The sequence below is a fragment of the Cheilinus undulatus genome, linkage group 1 (genome assembly GCF_018320785.1).
Source record: "Cheilinus undulatus linkage group 1, ASM1832078v1, whole genome shotgun sequence".
Taxonomy (NCBI): domain Eukaryota; kingdom Metazoa; phylum Chordata; class Actinopteri; order Labriformes; family Labridae; genus Cheilinus; species Cheilinus undulatus.
This window is the reverse complement of record NC_054865.1, coordinates 45,551,732-45,576,460: the sequence shown is the minus strand read 5'-3', so window position 1 is coordinate 45,576,460 and position 24,729 is coordinate 45,551,732. Positions and strand designations below refer to the sequence as shown.

The 24,729-nt window shown below is 39.2% G+C and overlaps 1 protein-coding gene across 5 annotated transcripts; it reads left to right on the top strand.

Moving 5' to 3' along the window:
- The first annotated feature begins 474 nt into the window (after nucleotides 1-474).
- On the top strand, nucleotides 475-24,240 carry phka2 (phosphorylase kinase, alpha 2 (liver)). Of its 5 annotated transcripts, none has more exons than XM_041787139.1 (33): nucleotides 479-538; nucleotides 652-753; nucleotides 889-978; nucleotides 2,719-2,877; nucleotides 4,046-4,093; nucleotides 4,839-5,007; nucleotides 6,581-6,663; nucleotides 6,968-7,048; nucleotides 7,161-7,259; nucleotides 7,344-7,490; nucleotides 7,615-7,668; nucleotides 8,258-8,380; nucleotides 8,503-8,598; nucleotides 8,965-9,072; nucleotides 9,295-9,373; nucleotides 9,828-9,962; nucleotides 10,045-10,154; nucleotides 10,264-10,408; nucleotides 11,734-11,812; nucleotides 11,942-12,096; nucleotides 12,187-12,357; nucleotides 12,838-12,947; nucleotides 13,033-13,169; nucleotides 13,262-13,424; nucleotides 14,417-14,496; nucleotides 14,574-14,652; nucleotides 14,737-14,866; nucleotides 14,949-15,050; nucleotides 15,529-15,647; nucleotides 17,140-17,193; nucleotides 19,532-19,765; nucleotides 19,848-20,048; nucleotides 20,144-24,240. In XM_041787139.1, exons 3-33 carry the CDS (start codon nucleotides 901-903, stop codon nucleotides 20,315-20,317), a joined length of 3,702 nt encoding a protein of 1,233 aa, XP_041643073.1. In that variant the 5' UTR covers nucleotides 479-538; nucleotides 652-753; nucleotides 889-900; the 3' UTR covers nucleotides 20,318-24,240. The 5 variants fall into 5 exon arrangements, with proteins under 5 accessions (XP_041643092.1, XP_041643111.1, XP_041643101.1 ...); XM_041787149.1 differs by having other exon boundaries at nucleotides 481-543; XM_041787158.1 differs by having other exon boundaries at nucleotides 475-753; nucleotides 12,190-12,357.
- Nucleotides 24,241-24,729: the final 489 nt, after the last annotated feature.

Genomic DNA, 24,729 nt, shown 5'->3' with positions numbered 1-24,729 from the left:
GACAAATTCCCCCTTTAATTTTTCAAAAAAAAAAAAAGAAAAAAAAGAAAAAAAAAATTCCCCTTAGCCAAACAATTCCAAGCACCCCCATACTTCAAATCAAGCACTTCAAAAATATACAAAAATATGCCCAGAAAATTTAATGTAGATTCATGAAAACTTCAAAGCAAATTCCCCAAACATTTCAACAAAATACCTCAGATTCTACGGCAACTCCTGAAATTATCTCCTAAATTCTAATAGCAGACTTTATAATCATTATATTTTATTACAATTTATCTAGGAAAGCCAAAATGTAATGTCCTCGTATGTACATACAGGCTCTCAGAAAGTTTGAGAATTTCCCTAAAAGGGAAATTCTCAACCTGGGCACAACTGGGACTTAAATCCTTAGGAGGAGTTGAAATGAAGGTCGTAGGGCGCCCCCTGTCGTTCAACGATCATTATTTAATTATTTTTTCCGGAATGGATGAGCAGTAGCGGACATACGCACCTCTCACGCTACTCCTTCCCAGTGAAACCTCATGCGCTGACACCTGTAAGGTCCGACTCTGACTCGACACACCTCACCGTTCGACGGGAACATCTGGCTGTGTCTGTGTAGAATGACCTTCTTAGTGTAACGTGTCATGTCTTTGTCGATGAAAACAGCTGGATGCTACTCGGCTAGCCAGCTTTAGCAGAGCTGCAGCCTCTGCGGAAGGTGCCAGGTTGAATTAGTGCTGCAGGACTTTCAAGATGGACCACTGCATCGTAAGTTACCTCGGTGATGTAGCTCAAATGAATCGTTTTATATGATGTAGTCGGACTTGGCTGCTACGAAAACATCCTAGCGTTGGGTGCTGCTGTCTACTTGTTTAGGAATAACTTGTTGTGTTATGTGTGCAGTAATCAGATAGGATGAGGAGCCGCAGTAACTCAGGAGTGAGGCTGGATGGGTATGCCAGGCTGGTTCAGGAGACCATCCTGAGCCACCAGGTGAGCCCACAGTTGACAAATATGCACTATCACAAGCCATATCACAAGCTATATTGAATCACAATATAGTTCACTTTTCATTGGTAATCATTATGCAGCAAGGCCCATTTCATAACAACCGGTATTACCCGATTGTGTGTTATTGATTCATTTATGCATTTTGTAATGTTATAGGTGGTATAAAATATTAATAGAGTTAACTGCTTGGAGAATAATGAGTAGTTTGATATCATAACAAATCAAAACTTTTATGTTGATTATTTTTAACGGTTTAGATATGTTATCAAGAACGTAATAAACACTTTATGCCAAGTAATGATAATCTAAGCATATACAGCTTTAAAATGATGTGCACAAAGGAGCTTGTAGCCTGCCTTGCTTTGACAAATTAAGACATCACTAAGAAATGAAAGGTAACATTAGCACCTTATCACATTTTGCAAATATTAACTGAAGCTATTGGAGAATTTAAGTGACAAAGTAGTTGTTGAAAAATGTTTTAGAGCGTTAGTATACAGCAATATACAAAATATATAAGTACTATACAGGTTCCTTAAAATTTATCAACGTTCAGTATACTCAAGATACATCCATCCTTTGTTCTTTATATTATTTTTTAGTATGTCTACTGTTTGGAGATTGCCTGTACAGCTTCAGGTTCAACCAGACTGAGCTGCATAGAAATAAACAAGGTGTGAGCAAAGTTCGGCCTTTAGAAAAGGCGGAGGCTGGCACGCTGTGCTCCCTTTATCTAAACACTTGAGTTCACATTGAGGCAAAGTCAACTGCTGTCTAAGTTTAAAGCTGCAACCCAGAGAGCTGACAGATGATAGAAACGGTGCCAACATTCTTATAAAGTCTTTACATGTAAGACTATATGGCTAGTTATAAGAGATGGAAGGGGGATTAAGTTCAATGATTTTATAAATACACTAACCTAAATAAAATCAACCTCAACTAACAGAGACCTGATAGTTTGTATTATTTGTTTTTAAATGTAGTCTAGCAAGTTTAAATCATGCTATGAAACAGAATAAAATCAAAACTGATACTCGTATGACTTAAAAAGGAAACTATTTTTTATATAGTTATTTAAAAGCCTTTAACTGCTGTCACAAGGCTTGTGCCTGACTGCAATTTATAGCTGGCTGCCTTAAGAACCATTGTTTGCATTTCCTGGCTCATGTTTCACTACAAGTAGCTTGTTAACAAGTAAAATGGTTGGATTATTTAATTATTTCATTATGCTGGCAAAATAATACATGCATTATACTCTAATACAATAATGGTAAATTATCATATGTTTTAGTCTGTATAGTGCTTTTCTAGTCATCTGACTACTTCTCATCTGACGGAGGCTGCTATGTAAAGTGGCCAGCATTTTAAACTGATCCCGTTCTTACACATTCACATGTGACTGGTGCAGCAGTGGGACCAATTTGGGGTTCAATGTCTTGCCCAAGGAGACATCCACATGTGTCTGCAGGAGCTGGGGACTGAACCCCTGACCTTAAGGCTAAGAGAGTGCAGGCTCCACCACTGATCCACTGAGAAGAATTGAAAAATATGGGTTAGAACAGTAAGAGACTAAATTCAGGGCATCCGATGGCAAAATGTAAGAAGTAAAGACAACCTACATAAGCTATGAATAGTATTTATTATGAGTCAGAATTTCTCTGATCTAGGTTACAAAGTTCCTGTACTGTAAATGAACCCCTGGTGTTTGTGCGTTTGTTGCAGAACCCAGTGACCGGGCTCCTGCCTGCCAGTGCTCAGAAAAAGGACGCGTGGGTGAGGGATAATGTGTACAGCATCTTGGCTGTGTGGGGGCTAGGCATGGCCTACCGCAAGAATGCCGATCGGGATGAAGACAAGGCCAAGGCCTATGAGCTGGAGCAGGTGTGTTTGTGACCGACAGAGGGTTAATGTGTACACCAGGGACTGTTTGTTCTGGCTGTTATTGATGGTTAAATATTTAAGAGCAGTACACCTTTGATGTGTGCCACATCATACTTTCATTTGATCGGTTTACACGGATATAGGCTTCTGGTTCAGTAAAATGTCAATCTGATGATAAAAGAACGATTTATTGTTATTTGATAAACCCGCAGGTGAAAAATGTTAGAACATTCACAGATAACAAGGTTTGCTGAACTGCTTTTGATCTATCTACAGCAGTATTCACCCCTTTGGATGTTTTAACCTTTTATTGAGTTTATAACTCAATCATTGTCAACATTTTTTGACAAAAAAACTATTTAATGTCAAAGAGAAAACAGATTTCTACAAAGTTATGTAAAACAAAATGTGTAAGCAAAAATAAGTGCATAAGTATGTAAATGTGACCGACTTAATTCAACAGACATCCAGCCAGTTGATGATATTAGTCTCACAATTATTGAAATGGAGATCAGTGAAAGGTTATTGATAAGTATTAGTCAGATGGATACAAAAAAATCCAAGGCACTGAACATCCCTGGAGTTCAATTAAATCTTATCTTCAAGAAATGGAAGGAATACAACACGTGTAAATCTGCCTAGATCAGGCCGTCCTCACAAACTAAGTCACCATGCAAGAAGGAGACTAGTGAGAGAGGCCACCAAAACACCTATGACTACTCTGAAGGAGTTTCAAGCTTCAGCAGCTGAGATTGGAGAGACTCTGATACAACTGTAGCCCCGGTTCTACACCAGTCAAAGCTTTATGAGAGAGTTGCAAAGAGAAAGCCACTGTTAAAGAAAATTCATTAAATCTTGACAAGAGTTTGCCTAAAATAATGTAGTAGAGTTCATGGTCAAGTGGAAGACAGTTCTTTGGTCTAATTAGACCAAAATGGTGCTTTTGAACCTCAGCAGATCTTCTTGACTGTGTCTACGTGCCTAAAATCATTGGCTACTGCCTTGTGGTGGACTGATAAGACTTGTGGTAAAGAAAGCAAACTACATGATAGATATTTTAACGCAGCAAAGTAACCCTAACCCCTTTGTTAGCCAGATTACTTGCACAATAGTTATTTTTTTGTATATCAAGTGACTAACTAATGACGCTGCTGTTGTTTCCTGGCAGAGTGTGGTAAAACTGATGCAAGGACTCCTGCAGTGCATGATGAGACAGGTAAGATACAACCATCGTCTCATAAGGTGCTCATGTGCCTGTTTGGGTTTGCATGTTGGAACCTCATACCCATTATCCTTTTTCATGTGCTGTGAAACCACACGTTTTAACTGTTGAAATATACCGTTTGGGTGTGATCTGCTTCTCAAGGTTTCAGACATGTATGACAGTAGAAGCCTGGCTGCTGTAGCTGTGTGTTGTTTACTGCTCGTGCATTCCATTACTGGGAATAAGATGAAGATGCAAAAATCACAGCAGAGTGTTAAATTCCTGTAGTTCTTACTGAGGGTTTACCCTCTGCTGCTGTGATATCATTCTTGTTATGCCTTAAAAATGACCCCTGAGACTCCCTGATGAGCTGTGGAGAGGCAGTCAGACACTTTGATGATGTTTTTTGGCAGTGGTATGGATACAAGATCACCATTTGTCATGTCAACGTTATGCTCAGGAAGAAGCCCAGTATAGAGCTTGAGTTTTCATGTGTAAACACTGTGAGATTTATCTTATGTTGAATCAAACATTTTATTTTTTTGGCAGAAATCTGCATTATACTTTGAGTTAAAAAAAAAAAACACAAAACACTGAACTCATCCTTGGGCGTTTAGATTTTTTATTCTCTCCATCCTACACACAATCAAGATCGATGTATGCCTAAGAAACTTGGTGCATCATCTTCCATCTCTCCCCACCCCTCTGCACTTTTGTATTTTTGTTTACGCTTATTGGCATGTTCATGTGTCTTCAGGTGGCGAAAGTGGAGAAGTTCAAACACACCCAGAGTACGAAGGATTGCTTGCATGCCAAATATGATACTCCAACCTGTGCCACAGTTGTCGGGGACGACCAGTGGGGCCACCTTCAGGTTGATGCCACCTCCATTTATCTTCTGATGCTTGCACAGATGACAGCCTCAGGTACACCAGTATATATGTATTTAACCTTGTTTTAGCTCGGAAAAACCTCTGTGAGAATAAAAGTCTCTTTTTCATGAGTGTCCTGGCCAAGATAGGCAGCAACAGTTGACAGATTATCAGATAAAAACCGGTCATGCATGGCAAACATAATACAAGATACATAGTCTAAATGTTTGTAATAGTTTAAAATGTTGCAGCAGTAAAATGTGTTTGGCATCTAGACCCCAGCTTCCCCATTCCTTATAGATTTATTTACATGCAGTGTTGGAAGAGTTACGACATAGTGGTGGATGCTGCAGTAGTGATTGGGTTTAAAGCAAGAGTGCAGTACTGGTGCAGAGTTGGCAATAGCAGAGCAGAGGGAGAGACCAGAAATCTTGCAGCTTAAACAGACTGCCAGTAGAGAGGGTGTTTATCAGGTGGTTGAATATAATGCATGTCATGTGTGAAATCAGGGATATTTTTTACATGCTAGCAAAGCTGTGTTATGTTGCAGTTCTTCAAGAGGCCAACAACTATGCTAGAGCCTTTTTTTGCTATTAAGATAGCTGATTGGGTTTTTTCTTGCCTTATCCAGATAGAATACATTTTTATTAAAATTATTTTGGGCTTTTGCCTTTATTATGATTGGACAGCTGTAGAGAGACAGAAAATATGGGGAGAGGGAGACATGCACCACACAGCACCAGGATCAGGGTTCAATCCTGCCTGGACTGTGGACCTCTCTGAGGATCAAACCCACAACCTTCTGATTGTTAGAAGACCGACTCTACTTACCGAGTCACAGTCACCAATCAATCAATCTTTATTTGTTTAACACCAGTTCATAAAAGTTATCTAAAGACTCTTTAAGAGACCGTGCTCTTTGATATATTATTATAAAGACCCAACATTAATCACTGTGATCTCAACTCTAAACAGCATTAATCATCTTTACAGTTGCAAGAAAAACCTTCCTTTTAAGGGGTAAGCACCTCGAGCAGAGCCAGACTCATGTTAATCAGCCATCTGCTGAAGCTTTGTTAGTGTTGAAAAGGGTTAGGGGAAAAGCAGGAGGAGAGAAGAGGGAAACATCAATTATGACACATTTATGGCTGTCATGGCTCTGAATCTATCTTCCATTTTCTAGGATATGGCTGTAATGTCAGTGATGATGGTAAAAAATGCATTAAGAGACACAAGACAACATATTTAAACTGCAAATATTAACCAAAATTGAAAGCATTTTAAACTTAGACAGACCAAGCATCTGCAGCCACATGTCTTCTACCAACATATTCAGCTTCCTTTAAGAGTGTCTAATGAGAGTGCACCATTTAGTCACAGATCTTTATATTTTGGCATTTTATCTTTGTGCATTCTATATGAAATTGAAATACAGGTTTAAATTTGTATTAGAAATAAATTTTGGTTTTAAGATGAAGTATGCATGGAATAAGAATATCTGATTTTGGCAAAATATCAGCAGAGTAGTGTAGCAAACAGCTATGCTTGCTGCCTGAATAATTTTCTTTCTCTTAAGCCCTGCAGGTCACTGAGTGTGTCATGCTGAGTGTTTCATGTTATTATGCAGGTCTTCGCATCATCTCCAACCTGGATGAGGTGGCTTTTATCCAGAATTTAGTCTTCTATATAGAGGCTGCCTATAAAGTGGCGGTGAGTGACATTTTCAGAGACTAAGCCATATTCATTACACTCTCTTTTTGGCTTATTGTAATTGGCAAATAAATTTAACAGCTGTTTTCATAAAAAAGCCTTGAGTTCTCAGGTGTTTTTACTACTACAGAAAACAAAAGAGCTTTTATAGGTCTGTAAAAGTTGATTTCTGGACTAAAACCTTTTGGGTTAAAGCATGACTAGAGTAGTTCTGTGCTTAAGTCAAGGAGAAATAAAAGAGGGATAGAGTTTAAAGAATGAAGAATTTAGTAATAAATAATGTAATTTACTTTTCCCCCTGTAGGATTATGGGATGTGGGAGCGAGGTGACAAGACCAACCAGGGCATCCCTGAGCTCAATGGCAGCTCTGTAGGAATTGCTAAGGTACAGATGGTTGAGAGTCTGTTTATGATATCAATGATAAACTAAGCTCACAATGAGAAAGTGTAGTTTAAACGGATATTGGTACATGGATGTAAGGTTTATTTGGTTACAGGCAGCTCTGGAGGCCATCGATGAGCTCGATCTCTTTGGCGCCCACGGGGGTCCGAAGTCGGTGATCCATGTCCTACCTGATGAAGTTGAACATTGTCAGGTAAGGTTATCTTTGTGTCCATTTAGTTTGATATTATCTTTTCTCTTCGTTCCTCCCTTCAGCATGTTTGTGTTTCTCCCACAGTCCATTCTCTGCTCCATGCTGCCGAGAGCTTCAACCTCAAAGGAGATAGATGCTGGCCTTCTGTCGGTTATTTCTTTTCCTGCTTTTGCCGTTGAAGATGCCGACCTGGTGGCCATCACAAAGTCAGAAATCATAAGTAAACTGCAGGTACAGTACAAGCACAGGGCTTTCAACAGAAACCTTATTTCAAATAAATATTTCTTGTGCTTATTCTTTATACATACTTACGCTCAACGAGCTAAAACTGTAATTTTTTAAAATGTGATCTCAGGGTCGCTATGGCTGCTGCCGCTTCATCAGGGATGGATATCGATGTCCTAAAGAAGTGAGATATTCTTCATTCAAGCTTTTTTCATTTATTTTCTGGTCTTTATGCTAAAATAGCATCGGCCTGATGTTAAATTTTGATTCCACTGTGGTTTTATCAAGTCTTGTATAAAACTTAACTAAACTAAACTATTGAAGCTAAGCTAACCTAAGCTCGCATAAGATAAACTAAGCTAAACTAAACTAAACTAAACCAAACAAAGCTAAGCTAAGCTAAACTATGCTAAGATAAACTTAACTAAACTAAACCAAACCAAACAAAGCTAAGCTATGCTGAGATAAGCTACGATACACTAAGCTCAACTAAACTAAACTAAACTAGACTTGTTTTAATTCAGCTTTACTAAACTGAACCAAACCAAACCAAAGAAAGCTAAGCTAAGCTATTATAAGATACTAAACTAAGATAAGATAAGATAAGATCAACTCAACTCAACTCAACTAAACATAACAAAAGAAAAGAAAAGAAAACTAAACTAAACTAAAAGTATGGAATTGGAGTGCCTGTTTCATTACTTTAATAACAGGATAATTTGTCTTGCATGATTTGAGCTGGAGAGTTCCACTGTTGTTCCTTGTCTCTTAAGGACCCATCCCGGTTGCACTACGATCCTGCAGAGCTGAAGCTGTTTGAGAATATCGAGTGTGAGTGGCCTGTGTTCTGGACTTACCTCATCCTGGATGGTATCTTTGCTGGAGATCAAGTGCAGGTATAAAAAACTATCATAATGTTACATGTGTGGTTGTTACTGTATTCTCTAAGCAGGCCCAGACTTACCATAAATGCATTCCCATGCATGTTATGTTGAACAAATTTCTGTGCTCTTCACAGGTGCAGGAATACCGTGAAGCTCTGGAGGGGATTTTGATCAGGGGAAAGAATGGCATCAAACTTCTGCCTGAACTTTATTCTGTACCACATGACAAGGTATCTCAGGAAGAAGTTGTTTTTTCTTGTCAAATGTTCTGACAAAAATATAAAAGATGGAAGTATTTTAAGAAGATGGATGGGACTTTATTACCTGTTGGTATGATCTTCAAATATAACTCCTACATTACCCTGATCTTTATTATTTTCTGTTTTCCACCATGCAGTGAGTCAAAACTTTCAAATGGTTGTTTCAAACAAATTGTTCTGCGCACTTGTGAAATTCTTTTCCCATTAGCCTTTGCATCAGTTGTTTTTTGTGCTAGCTAGTAAATGGTTGCAAGTTAAGACACTAGTTTGGGCTCAACATAGTACCTTACTTGCATAAGTGAGCATAGCTCTGAAAACATGCTTTGCCTCTCCCAGGTGGAGGAGGAGTACAGCAATCCTCACTCAGTGGACAGAGTGGCCATGGGGCAGCTGCCGCACATGTGGGGACAGTCGCTCTACATCTTGGGCTGTCTTCTGGCTGAGGTAGTCTCAGGGACTTTGTAAAGCACATTTAATTTTAACTGTGTAACAACTGGTAACTATTGGGATCACTTTTGTGTCACTTATGTGAGATATCCCCAGCAGACAATGATTCACACAGAAATACAGAACATACCTTTTTTTGACAATAAACTTAAGTCACTACCATCTTGTCCTCTGTGATAACCCACCCTCTTCCTGTCCTTTTTTTCTTTCTGTTCCTAGGGTTTTTTGGCAGCGGGCGAGATCGATCCTCTCAACAGGAGATTCTCAACAAACTTCAAGCCAGATGTTGTAGTGCAAGGTTGGTGAGCGATTGTCAATTTTGGGGAAATGTAGGCCTCAAAGTTGCAATAAAATATCTTGAAATTGCAGAAGAAGAATAGAAAATGCCAATAACACTGTTATTTTAACCCATCCTACTCCTCATGGGCTGTTGTGGCCTTTAACAGTAGAAATCCTCTGATGAATTGATGAAAACCTGTTCACTGGTAGTAGATCTTCACTACTTGGAGGGCTAAATGTAAAGCCCGGCGTGTAAAGCCCTTGTATCTTAAACATGTCTGATCCTATATAAGGTAGCTGTTTAAACATACATGACTCAGGCCTAGCACTGTTATCTCACTGCCATTAGTCAGTTGTCATTCTTATCGTTCAGTATTTATTCATTTATGTTTTAGGACTTAATCACACTGAAATATGAGAAAATGAAGGATGCCATTTCCGTGATGTGATTTATTTTCCTGTTTGTGTTTTAGTTTGTGTCCTGGCAGAGTCAGAGGAGATCCAGGAGTTGTTAAATCATCATGGGATCAATGCCCAGACCATGTCAGAAGTTTTGCCTATACGGGTCATGCCTGCCCGCATCCTTAGCCACGTCTACGTCAAACTGGGTAAACAAGGACAGCGCCATGGTTTCAACTGGTTACTGGTGTGTGTAACAAAAAGATTAAAGCTGTTTGTTTTTGGGAACAGGGAACTGCAAGAAGCTGAATTTAAGCGGGAGGCCGTACAGACACATTGGAGTTCTGGGAACATCTAAGTTCTATGAAATCAGAAACCACTCTTATATATTCATCCCGCAGGTATTTTTAATTTCTGAGTGCAATAATCACCTAAGAATGACTGCAATTATAACTTTTTTTTTTTTCTCTGATTATCTCCCTTGTCTCCTTCTCTGTGCTCTCTGTCCAGTTTTTGGATCAGCATCATTTCTACCTGGCTCTGGACAACCAGATGATAGTGGAGATGTTACGCACAGAGCTGGCCTATCTCTCCTCCTGCTGGAGGATGACCGGGCGACCAACACTTACTTTCCCCATCACCCGCAGCATGCTGGGTAACTAGGCTCCTACCCACTACGCTTCATAGAATCTGTTTTTGAGTTTGCAAGTATGCACACTATATGGACAAAAGTATTTTGCCACCTGACCATTATACAAACAGGGACTGTAATGACATTGAATTCAAATAAAGGTACTTTAATATGGAGTTCCCCCCCTCTTTTCCCATCCTCTACTCTTTTTGGAAGGCTTTCCACAAGACTTTGGAGTGTTTCTGTGAGAGTTTGTGCCCATTCATTCAGTACAGCATATATGAAATTAGACACTGATGTAGGCACTGATGCTTTCGGTCTCTGTTCCAGTTCATCCCAGTGGTGCTCGATAGGGTTGAGGGCAGGGCTCTGTGCTGGCCAGTCCAGTTCAAGTTCAGTTACAAGCTACTCATCAAACCATTTCCTTATAGTCCTTGTTTGTGCATGGGGCAGTCATGTTGGAATAAAAAAGTACCTTCCCCACACTGCTTGCATAAAGTTGGAAGTGTAGCATTGTCCAAAATGTCTTGGTATGCTGAAGCATTGAGATTGTCCTTCACTGGAGATAAGGGGTCTAGCCCAAACACTGAAAAACAGCCCCATAACAGACTTGCATGCAACTACTCAGCCATGAAAACCCATTGATGAAGATCCTGCTGCACAGTCTCTGTGCTAACATTAATGTGGATGTTCAGAACTCTTCACCTCTTGAATCAGCAGATTGTTGGAAACTTTTACGCTCTAGTCTGTAGTCTTCTACTTTGTAGCTGAGTTGCCTTTGTTCCTTAACACTTCCACTTTCCAACAGTATCACTTACGGTTGACTGTGGAACATCCAGCAAGGATGAAATTTCACAAACAGTCTAATTGTAAAGGTGGCATCCATCACAGTACCACACTTGAAGTCAGTGAGCTCTTCAGACAGCCCATTTTGTATCGTATATGTTTGTAAATGGAGACTGCATGGCTAGGTGCTTGATTTTATACACCTGTGGCAATGGGTATGAAACACCTTAGTTCAATAATTAGCAGGTGTGGCCAAACAACTTTGACCATATCTTGTACTTTTGTACTGCTGGGCATGAACTGGACGCAGTGTTTCCTGGATGCATTGTATCCAGGACATTACATTACATTTAGATAAAACATCAAACTTTGAATTTAAGAAGTCTTTTTTTTTTTTTTTTTTTAGTTTTTCTTTTTCAGACTGTGTACAACAGGGGATGCTAGAATATTACTTACAGCCATGTAATATAAAATTTTGATGTCAAAAGCTTTCTGGTATTGACATAAATTGCCAGCTACTTACAAAAATGTAATTCATGCTTCATTTTTCTTTTCTTGTGTAGATGAAGAAGGCGATGCCATTGATCCGTGTATTTTAGCAACCCTCAGGAAACTACAAGATGGATATTTTGCTGGAGCGAGGTCTGTTATCTTACCTAACATGCTATAGTTACTTTGAATAAACTGTGAAATTGTTTTCAGGTGACTTTGATAAATTATTGTGTGTTATTTCTTTTGCTCAAGTTGGCATTTGTGTGATTTTAACCATAGGGTGCAGATGTCAGACCTCTCCAGTTTCAAGACCACTTCCTTTCACACACGCCTCAGCTTCCTGGATGAAGAAAATGATGAAAATCTCCTCGAGGATGACGATGATGATGATGATGAAGAATATGGAGATGATTACAGTAAATATGGGCCCTCAGGTATTTACATGAATGTTGTGTGTGTTCCTGACAATTATATGTGGTAAATTATATGAAACTATAAGTAATGGAGATTTTTTCCAACTGCAGCAGGCTCAAAAGACATGTTTGACCAGTACCTCACCCAGCTCCTCCACAGCACCACTATTAAGAGCCACCTTCCTCCCATCCAGAGGGGGCAGCATCACGTCTTCAGTGCTGAGCACACCACCAGAGACATCCTGTCTTTTATGGCCCAGGTCCAGGGCCTGAACATACCCAGTAAGTTGTTCTTAATCATATTATCTAATCTGTTTATATTTAACCAGCTGTTCTGTTTATTATTGGGCCTTTAGTAGATTCATGTAAAGATATAATAAGGTGCTCTTCATGGTTACACCAGTGGTTATGAATTTTAAAGCATTGAAAAAATGAATGAATGATTAGTCAAATCTAAAACTGGGTGGATGGAATGGCTAATTGGAACAGGTAAAAGCCTTCGGCAGAATAAAACAGATGCATCTAATTGGCAAAATATGATTTTTCCCAAAATATCTTACTCTGCAGGTTCTCTGTCTTTACATCCCCCCTGATGCTGAATGCATCATGGTAAAGCATTTAGGAAGTCTAGGAAAATATTATTTTAAAAAAGTCTGTACATATAACATCAAATTAAGAAGTACACCTAATACAAAAATGAATTTAAAGATCTCAGAAGAAGCTGTTTGATTGCATTGTTGAAATGTGTGTGTTGGATTTCAGAGTCTTCCATGTATCTACCTGTGACTCCTGTAAAGAGCAAACATCGCAGATCTCTTAACTTACTTGACATTCCTCATTATCAGCATGGTGCGAATGTAAAGCAGCAAAAGGTAGGTACAGCGCATCAGATCCTTTTCACTACCTGCCTAGTTTTTAATCTGGGTGGATTTTTCTTGACTTGTCATCCTTTAAAAGCCCCCCAGTGTTGCTGATCTGCACCTGCCTCGAGATGCTCAGGGCAACACGGACTTTGCAGCGTTGGTGAGGCAGCTGAAGGAGTGTCCGACTCTGCAGGACCAGGCTGACATACTCTACATCCTTTACATCATGAAGTAAACCTACATAGAAAACTACTCACATGCAGGGCTGTTTGCAAGTGATTTTCTTTATAATGACCTGTCTTGTGTTTTTTTCTGATGAGCAGAGGAGCTGATTGGCAGGTGGAGTTGTCGGGTCCCGGGCAGGGTGGGGTCAGTGTGCGCTCCCTGCTGGAGGAGCTGTATGTACAGGCTGGAGCCTGCAAAGAGTGGGGTCTCGTCAGATATATCTCTGGGATGCTACGCAAGAGGGTGGAGGTGCTTGCTGAGGTCAGTGAGAAAATACCTTTTATCGTTGAAGACAAATATGTGCCTGTTTTTTAAGTTAAATTTTGTTTCCTTTGTCGTGTATGGATGGTGCTAGGCTAGGGTTCCTTGATATTAGCTGAACAATGGATGCTTCCCTGCCTGAGAGCTTCACATCTAAATCAGCTCAGAAAAATCATGTCTGACAAAAAGCTCCAACACCATCTGTTGGCAGCTTGAAGAACTGAATCATAACACAGCTATCATGAAACATGAAAAAATAACCAGGTTTTTAGAAAGAATTCCTACGCAGCATTTATTTCATTTTTTATTTTTTACATGGATATTATTAATGGGATTGTGCTGATTTTTTTATCCAGTCACCTGCAAAGCATCCTCCCAAATGATGGTCTGTTTAAGCTGCAAGATTTGTGGTCTCTTCTTCAGATCTGCACCAGTACTCCACTCTTGCTTTCAACCCTAACACCACCACAGAAACAGGCTGTAGGCTCCTACTGCTACTTTATCATTCCTAAAATTCTATGAGAAAAAAATCTGAGGAGTGGTGAGATCACAGCCTAGTCGCCTTACACAGACTTTTTCGGCTGCTGTTGTTAGCATTTAAAACCTTTGCTAACATAAATTGTTTGACTAAAATATTCCAGTTAAACCTGTTTACATACAGATCTGAATTTTAATTACATATCTTTGCAGTTTTTGGAGATCCATTCTCTTGTTCTGCCCAATACGAAAAGATCACATTTACTGTACAGCTCCTCAGTAGCTCCTCAGTACTTAAGTAAACTTTAAATTAAATACTTTTTACTCTTATTTAAGTAGATTTATAGACCAGTGCTTTTACTTAAGTAAATTTCAATAAGAGTTGCTTTTACTTGAGTACAATAGTTGTGTACTTTTTCCAGCTCTGGTGAAAGTGACGAGAGTCTCTATACACATGACAAAATAATGTGTAATTGCAGTTGTTTTAATTGTTTCCTTATTGGTTCATTCCTCAGGCCTGCACGGATCTGATCTCCCATCACAAACAGCTGACCATTGGTCTTCCTCCTGAGCCCAGAGAAAGAGTCATCACAGTGTAAGTTGCAATCACTAAACCTGAGATTTGAATCAATTGCGTTATAATAAACGTTTCCTCATCACCGTTTCTCTCAGTCCTCTTCCTCCTGAGGAGTTGAACAGTCTCATCTTTGAGGCCAGTGGTCAGGACATCAGTGTAGCTGTGCTCACTCAGGTAAATCCTCAAACTTTTGGAAAACAACGGGACATTTTAAGGCGGTAGTCTTCAAGCTGTGAAATTTGTGGGTTTGTCATATAGGAAATCATGGTCTATCTAGCCATGTACGTGCGCTCCCAGCCTGCTCTGTTCGGGGACATGCTGCGGCTCAGAATCGGACTCATCATGCAAGTGATGGCCACTGAGCTGGCTCGCAGTCTGCACTGCTCTGGTAGGAAACTGAACTAAAGTAAACTCAACAAAAACAAAAACTGTTTAACATAGTTAAAGTAAAACAAATGTGACTTTTCCAGGGGAGGAGGCGTCTGAGAGTTTGATGAGCCTGAGTCCTTTTGGCATGAAAAGTCTGCTGCATCACATCCTCAGCGGCAAAGAGTTTGGAGTTGAGAGAAGCAGTGAGTTTTTAAAATTCTCTGTCTCTCAGTACCTTTACAGTGCATGCATTTGTTCAATAATGGTGTCTTCAAGTTAGAGTTAGCAAAGCAGATCAGCGCTTTGTTTATTCTGGGAACTATCCTAATATTTACTGCATCTGCTGGCCCCAAATATAGAGAAATTCAAGCTTTCCGTGCAATGTATTTCAAAGACTCAGATGACAAGACTGATAATTTTATGTTGTTTGAAATATTTAACCTTTATGATGAAATACCTAGAAAGTGGAAGTGGTCTTTCAGTCTCAGCATCATTTGATACATGCAAATTATCAAATATTAGCATGCCCCATGATTTTATTTAAAAATACTTTGTAATGGCTAAAGCAGGGAATATTGGTGCCCATTTTTTCAGAGATGATGGCAGTGTTTTAGATTTCTGCAATGAGCAGGGTGCAAGATCTCTGACTTAATTTGATTGTTTTTTATCTGCGAACATCAGTGCGCCCAATCCAGTCAACAGCCACCAGTCCTGCCATCTCCATCCATGAACTGGGCCACACGGGAGCCACCAAGACTGAACGCTCAGGAATCCACAAGCTGAAGAGTGAGATAAAACAGGTGGGGAGTGTGAATTTAAAAAACAAATAATAACAAAAATGTGATTTTTTGTTGTACCTTACTACCTTCCTACCTTCTCTAAACTACCTACTCTGTCTGCCTTCTTTTCCTACTATAACTACCTATTTTACCTCCCTTCACTACATGTACCCTGCCTACCTACTCTGCATACGCTATTTACCTGCTCTACTCTATATAAGAACCTACCTACTCTACCTAAACTACATGGACAAAAGTATTTGGCAGCCTAATCATTTCACCTGTAAATTGACTGTAATGACTGTACTCAAATATATGTATTTTAATATGGGTCAGGCACTGATGTTGGACAAGAAGGCCTGGCTGACAATCTCACTTTTCTGATCATCTTAAAGATGCTCAGTGGGGTTGAGGTCAGGGTTCTGTGCGAGCCAGTCAAGTTTTTCCACACCAAGCCCATCAAACCATGTCTTTGTGCACTGGGGTGCAGTCATGCTGGAGTAGAACAGATCCTTCCCCAAACTGTTGCCACAAAGTTGGAAGCATAGCATTGTCCAAAATGTCTTTGGATGCAGAAGCATTAAGATTGGTCTTCACTGAAAATAAGTGGCCTAGTCCAAACCATGAGAAACAGCCCCTTTTTATTATCCCTCCTCCAGCAAACTTCACATTTGGCACAATGCAGTCAGGCAGGCAACGTTCTCCCAGCATCTTCCTAACCCTGACCCACACATCTGACACTTTTTGTCACAAATGTAGGAAAATGGAGACTGCATGGCCAGGTGCTTGATATACACACCTGTGGCAACGGATCTAATTGAAACACCTGAATTCAATAATAAACAGGTGTGGCCAAATACTTTTGTCCATATAGTGCATTGACTTAATCCTCCTACTCTTCCCACCTACTAACAGTGCCTACCTTATCTATCTACCATCCTAAATGCTCTACCTCCTCTACTATACGTATTTTACCGCCCCTCTATGTGTCCTCTACCTATACACTATTTACTCTTTCTACTCTACCTCCGTTTTCTGCATTCTCTACTTACACTCTTACCTACCTGCTCTGCCTTATTACTCTACCTCCTCCCTGCCCTTCCTATTTATGTGTCAACAGTAACAGTGTTGTTGTTTCTGGTTACAGTTGGATGGCTCTCGACCTCTCAGTGTGGGTTGAGTTTGAGAATATCGAGCATGTGACTTTTCCTAAAGTCGGCTTAAATGATCAGTCTGCTGGTTCCCATGAATCTGTTGCTGATTTTTAATGGTTCATGAGCTGCATTGCTGTCCATGGCCTGTCATGATAGCATTTCAACATGGGCTGACATAAGTGCAACCATCTCTCCAGAGATCAGACATTTTATTCCTAAATGTAAAACTACACTTTACATTGACATGACGGTAACATTATGCTTTTGATGCTCTGCTGTGTCATTATGACTGTTGTATGAAGAAACATGGCCCGTGACAAATTTGATCTCTATCGACTGTCAATCATTTCCATGTTCAGATCATCAGCGGCGGCCTTTCCCTGAATAGCACTGTCACCTCTCCCCGCTCTACGGTAAACCATTTCACCACATCAGCTTCAAATCAATCTTGTTTGTGCCTCTGGGGTTGCCATAGTTTGAGTGGTTGAATACATGCAGCAAACTAATCCTAACATTTATAATAACATTAAACTGTTCCTGTAGAAGCTGAAATACTGCATGTTCTCAGTGCAATTAAAGGATAATGCTGGTGTTTATCTTATTTTTAATTGTTGTAAATTACAGGTAAAAGGGTTTTGCATAATGCACAGATTTTACACCATTTTAGGCCAACATGTACATTGTGGCTACAAAAATTAAATTCTCTTCACTTGTGGACTTGATATGGAAGCAGTTTCAGCATTGATGCTCATTTATGTGAGTAAGGAATTATGTAATTGAAGCATGAGCTATATGAGGCTGTACTTAGACAGCACACCTGAGTAAGCCAATATTGTAGGAGTTTTTTCTATTAAGCGTAATTCACAATATTAAATCAGAGTGGCACCAGCCTTGTCCTTACTGAAATTGCTAAAATATCTTGTGTTAACAAGTGTGATATAGCATGATATCACTGTAATGAATTATTGCATGGAATTTTAACCATAGAGGAGTGTTAATATTGGTATTTTAGTGAAAGAGAAAGATCCCTGTTTTAATAGATATTTCAACCTTGTTTACATGCACTTAATATGGTATAAAAACCCTATATACAGAAAGTATCCAGACCCCCGTTACTTTTTCAACTGTGCTATGTTGCAGCCTGATGCTACAGTCAAGAAGAAAATCCTTTTTGTTCTCAATCTACACTCAGGATCTCATCATGACAAAGGAAAACAGAATTTTAGAATTTTTGGAACTCATTAAAAATGAAAAACTGAAATATCACATAGACATAAGTATTCAGACCCTTTGCAACAACACTTGAAATGTAGCTCAGGTTCCTCCCATTTCTCTAAGTCATTGCTGAGATGTTTCTACACCTTGTTTGGAGTCCACCTGTGGTAAAATAAACTGATTGGACATGATTTGGAAAGGCACACCACTCTATAGATGATTCCACAGCTCATAATGCATATCAGTGCAAAAACCAAGCCATGATGTGAAAGGAACTACCTGTAGAAAAATCCTGTTACACTAGAAGTTCCCAAGAGCACAGTGTTTGTTCTCCATAATCCTCAATTTGGAAGAAGTTTGGCACAACCAGGACTCTTCCAAGAGCTGGTCACCTGACCAAACTGAGTGATCAGAAGAAAACGGCATTAGTAAGAGAGGTACCAAGAAGAACACGATGGTCACTCTGACTGAGCTCCAGTGAAGAGATGGGACAAAGTTCCAGAAGGACAACCATCACTACAGTCCTCCAGCAATCTGGGCTTATGGCACAGTGGCTAGACAGAAGCATTTCCTCATTGCAAAACACATGAAAGCCTGTCTGGCTTTCATTTGAATTTTTTATGCAAACTCCAAGCAGGCTGAAAAAAAATGAAGGGGGTCTGAATACTTACTCTTACTTACACTAAATATAAAGGACAAGATTTAAATTTAAAAAAAAAAAAACCTGTCAAGTAACAAAAGTACACATCAACTATCAGCAGTAGATTTGTATGCCTCTATGCCATCAATAGGGCTGGAGCCATCACGTTTTCAGGTTTTCCATCTCCAGAAAGCTTTAAGGGATTTTTTTTTAACTTTGTACAAATCTACCCTCTGATTAGAGGATGAACTTATTAGACTTTGGAGGTCAAAGGACAAGGTAAAAAATCCCCTGCCCTTCCACAAGCTTATGTGGAAAGCATCAAGCAGGAAAAGCAAACATTCCTGCTCTTCCTGTGCCTACAAGCAAAGATTGAGGCAGGGAAAGAAGCAGCAATAAACCCAGAGCAGAGCTGGCATCAATCACAACAGAATGACAGTCTGATATGGCATAGCAGAGGAGCTGGGATGGAGGAGGGTTGCAAAAGCAGCTTGCGGAGGGAGCAGTAAAGCAAAGCTAGGCAAGAACAGTTTAAATATGGCAGTATAAGTGCAGTTAGTAAAGACAGTTAGGCTGTCTGCTGATGAGGGCTTGTGTGAAATCAGCTGATCTTGAATACATGACAGCATGCATGATGTGGTCTACCTGAACGAACTCTGCCCACTCCATTTGTGTCATTCAGAAGACACAGTATTAAAAAGTATCAAACTATGAAAAATTTTACAATCTTACATGTTTGAACAGGATAATATTGTAGAGAGCCTCCTCGTCTCACACAGCTGACGTTTATAACGTAAACAAGGAACAAATCAAGAGTACATGGAGATAAGGTTGAAAACCAGCAAGTTGTTCCATTAAATGTGTTGTAACAGTATTTTCTGGGTCTCTTATGGCAGCGCTGTAGCAGCCCCTCCACCCCTAGTGGGATCCTGTCCCCAGTAAGCACTGGTCCAGGAGATGGACAGCTGCACTGGGAGGAGCGGCAGGGTCAGTGGCTAAGGAGACGCAGGCTGGACGGTGCCATCAACAGAGTACCTATGGGCTTTTACCAGAAGGTGTGGAAGATTCTTCAGAAGTGCCACGGCCTGTCCATCGACGGATACGTGCTGCCTTCTTCCACCACCAGAGAGGTATCATCAGCTTAAAGACTTTCAGCTGCAGCCTGACTCTGTTTGGCATGCATGTGTTTTTTATTCTGTGTTTTCTGTGTAGATGACGGAAGGAGAAATCAAGTTCGCAGTGCAGGTGGAGTCTGTCCTGAACCACGTCCCTCAACCGGAGTACCGGCAGCTGCTGGTGGAGACTGTGATGGTTCTTGGCCTGGTGGCTGATGTGGAGGTGGAGAGCATTGGAGGGATTATTCATGTGGATCGCATCCTGCATTTAGCCAATGATATGTTCCTCACCGACCAGGTACAACTTAAGGAAAGGACACATTTCTGTTTAAGGAGATGTCTGTGCCTTCTTCATTTATCTGGATTCATTCTGTTCCCCCTCTTCCTCACCAGAAATCCCACTGTGCCAGTGATTATTTCCTCGAGAAGGACCCAGCAACAGGAATCTGCAACTTTTTCTACGACAGCGCCCCCAGTGGCTGCTACGGTACCATGACCTATCTGTCTAAGGCTGTGATTATTTATGTCCAGGACTTCCTGCCGAGCTCCAGCTGTCTCATGCAGTGAAAAAAGCATGTTTTAATGAAGGGCCAATGCAGCAAAGCTTCCCATTACTAGCTCATGAACTGCTTGTAAGTGTTAACTCTTCAATAAACTCTTCAGCTCTAATAAACTATTGTAACATTATAACAAGGCAGCTGATAACAAACCACTACATGGGCATTTATAGTTGCTTTTCACTGCAAAATCTCAAAGTGCATTTCTCTAATTTGTAGACAGAAATATTCCATTACTCTTATTACAAGCTGCATTTACCTTACAAGTCCAGATGCATATATTCCAAGATATAGAAAGCAAAATATTAGGGTTGAAATACCATTGCACCAAGGAAAATATACACATTTAGCTTCGTGACTCAAGATAAAGTTTTAACTTAAAGAAGCCTATTTAGTGAATGTCAGTTGCAGCCATTGTTTTTCCCATTAAAAGCAATCCAGGCCTCATTTTGTGCTTTTATGTTGTGTTCACAACAAACACAAACAATCACCTGATGTGGCGTATCTGAACGTGCTAGTGAGTTTAGCCTACTGACCGTTTGGTTCAAAGAATGGGAAATAATGTTTTAGCAATTGTGAAAAACTGTAACATCTTGAAGTTATTTATCTGGAATTTTCAAGGTAAATGGGGCTTATATTAATGGTAATGTACTACAGATTAGACAAAAACATTGTATGCAGTATAGGAGTACTTGTATTTTTACATAAACATGCTGCTTAAAAGCATGAATTTCCAGGTAAATGTCTGACGAGTATTTCATGTCAATAGAAATTAGCTAATTTATATTTATGTCTGTGCTCGGTGTTTTGTGTGAGAATCTTATATCTATGATCATGTCTTGTAATTGAACATGTTTTATTTTACAATTCTGCAAAGCCTGGTAGTTATTAGAGTTAACATTATTATTATTTAAATACTGAATAAAAGACAGATTTTAGATTTCTGTGTTTAAAAAGGGAACTTAAAATATGTGTTCAGTTGCTTGAGGAGTCATTTTTTATAATGTTCTGTATAGGGCTGGGCAATTAATCGAAAATTACATTAAATCGCAATATAGCCTGCTGCAATTTACAAATTGCAACAGGTACAATATCTCTTTCAAACTGATATTTTGACACAAATTTCAGGTCAAACTTTTTTTGCAACAGAGATGTTATGCATCATGTAATCATTCTATAAATATCCTACCTTCTTCATTTTTGTATGTTTTCTTATTAAATATAAGAATGACACAAAACCTTCAAAGCAATAATTTATGTCCAATTTGCAATATGAATCAAAATTATCAAAATTAGACATTTTCAAAGAATTGCTGAGCTCTTGTTTAGGAATAAAAGAAAGTTAAGGAATAAAAACATTTAAAATCACAATTGCAATACTGGGGGGAAAAAAATCACAACCAGATAATTTTCCAAATCGTTCCCTAGTTCTGTGGTAATAATTGTCCATTTAGAGTCTGTTTATTTAAAGACAGCAGTGTTGAATCAGCGTAGCAGTGAAGAATGAATCACCCCTACAGACTTCCAACAGTGGATTCAAACTTTAGAGAAACAAAAGCTAGATTTGATCCATTTCTTGAAGTGAATCCATTGAAAACAAACAAGTGTTTGTTGTTGTTCATATTATAGAAGTTATATTCATAAGCAGGGCCGATTCCGGGCAAAGGCTTTATAGGTGGTTGCCTCGGGTGCCACATTAAGGGGGGGGGGGGCGCTGTCATGAGCCCTGTGCATTTTGAATATGTCCACCATTGTAACAGATCGTCAACTGCACTCCTCTAACCTCTGTGCCCCTCGTTCGTGAAATGGTCTAGCCTCACCTCGCCGCTCTTTGTCTCTCTCTCTCCACATGCGCCCCCGGCCCACACACACTGGGAGCCCAGCAAGACGTTGAGAGAAAAAAAAAATTATTTCGTCTAGGGCACCAAAATAGCTAGAGGCCCTGTTCACAAGTGCATGTTGTCCACACAGTTACTTTACTACTCCCTGTAGCAAAGTTGATTGGAAAACCATCAACAAATAATGAGAGGGAGCAGTTTGGGTCACAAAAAAAAAAAAACAGATGTAAGCTCATTAACAGAAACACAACTTTACCTTTATTTCAGCCCAAATTTCCCCTCATTCTTTTTTTAAACTTAGTTGCATCAATAACACACAGCAGGACAGCCAGCTAAGGATTTCATTCGCCCTCCATGTTTGTTATTTCTAGAGTCTCATTTGATCACAGGAGATTTTGATAGATCTCAAGTATGAGGAATCTTCATGTGAGATTGTTTCTATAGACGGCAGGTGTGTGGTCATTAGTGTGAGCTCGGAGGATGAAAAGTCGTCTGAAACTGACCGAGCTTCTAACAGTTTTGTATTTTTTGTTATTTTTTTCTATTTTGTTTTGACTTTTTGTTATAAATTTCAGTTTAGTCTTTAAAACAGTTTTTTACTTCTGGTTTGTTAATTTAGTTTTTATTTTGCAAAAATGCTTCATTTTAGTTTAGTTTTGAAATATTTCAGTGTTTTAGTTTTTCCAGCACTTGTCGGGCCGAGGCTAAAAAAGGGTCAGAAAAAGTAAACATCATACAGTTTTTAAAAGTGCATTCAAACAGACCAGTCTTCACTTTTTATTTTATTTATTCAAATTTGACATTTGAATTCAACATCAAGAACTACAACTAACTATTGTGTGAAGTCTTCTTTAATCAAATCAGGCCATTTTCTACTCGCCAGGCTTGGTCATACATGTCAGTCAGCATTCTGCTGGCAAAGTCTAACACGAAGGATATTTTGTGCCTAATTTTATTTAATTTTAGTTTGTTTCGTAAACACAGTATGGTTTTAGTTTTCCTATTTTTGTATGTCGTTTTTATTTCGTTTCAGTTAACTAAAACAGTTTTCACATTTAAGTTTTAGTTAGTTGGTTAGTTTTGGTGAACTGTAAAAACCTTTAAACTGACCATCAGTTAAGATTTGAAAGTCATCTGGTATGTGGCTAGCCTTACTCCTAAACAACATAAACATGCTTGTTAGCTTAAATGGTGACTCTAAATTGCCCATACGTGTGAGTGTGAATGGTTGTTGTCTATATCAGCCCTGTGATTGACTGATAACTCCAGGGTGTAGTGCGCCTCTAGAAATGACAGCTGGGATTAGCTCTAGCCGCCCTGTGACCCCAAACAGAATAACTTGTATATATGGATGAATATGTTTTCCCCTATAAAAGACTTTTTTTAATAAAGAAAATGTTTCCTCTGATAGCTCCCAGGTTTAATGCTGATGAAACTTTAACTACATTGTTGCCTTGTATTAGCATTAACCTCTAAGGGAACAGACTCTTGTTCCTCGACTGCCGACATCTTTTGTTTTGTCTATTTAATGTTTTGTAAAATGAATGAAAATGAAATCATCTATCTGTGTATGATTGTCACCCTGATGTTTGCTACTGATATGCATGCGCCTCAGTTTATGAGGGCTGAAATAGAAGCGTGCTGTAGAAATAAGTTATTTTAAGTTATTTTGGGGTTGAATTCAGCCGATAAACTGTTACATAGCTGGTAAATATTTGTAAACAATAATATGTACAGTATATGCATGATGTGTCGGTGTAAAGAATGGCAGTATAACCAGACGTTAGTAAAGCACCACAAAGGGGCGGAGGATGTCGACGAGGGTCTTTGTAAGTCTGAAATAAAGCATTGCAGTACGGTACATGTGATTGTAAAAGTTTATAAGGCAAGTAACAGAAAAAAAGAAATTTAAAGTAAGTTTTATGTCAGTGCTTTGATTTTGGAAACAGAAAAGATTTAAATGTTAATACATTTTAACTTAATTCCTAACTGTGAAATATGTCTATTTATTTGAACTTTAAAAAAGGTAGACAGAATAAATGTAGTATATTTTTAGAGTTAATATATTATGCTGACCCTCTTTTTAAACAGCTGATCCTCATTTCATCAGAAAAGTATGATTTTATTATGTATTTTTCTCATACATTAATAAAATATTTTAATGTTAATGTGTCATTATTACTTTTCATTCATGTGAATTCCTTGCTCTGATTGGACAGATTTCTGCTAGCAAATGACAGAGCTCCACATTTCTCTGTGGGTGGGTTAGGTTAGGGTGGGATTAAATATTTACAATCTGAGGAGGTTTTTATGTCAGCCAGTGGTGTTTGCTGTCATTCTTGGCACACATTTCTTCCAGCTGTAGGGGGAGAGGCGATGTGAGGCCGGACAGGCACATTTATATCCACCTTTTTGGTTCACACACAGGTGAGAGCATCCTCCGTTCTTGTGACCGCACTCATTTATGTCTAGAGGAGAATAAGGAAAAATAAGACAAGTTTCACAACCCTTAGTATAAAAAGTTAGTATCTACTTATAAACTTCAAGGATCTGTAAACAAACTGTTATAGACAGCAGCAAAAAG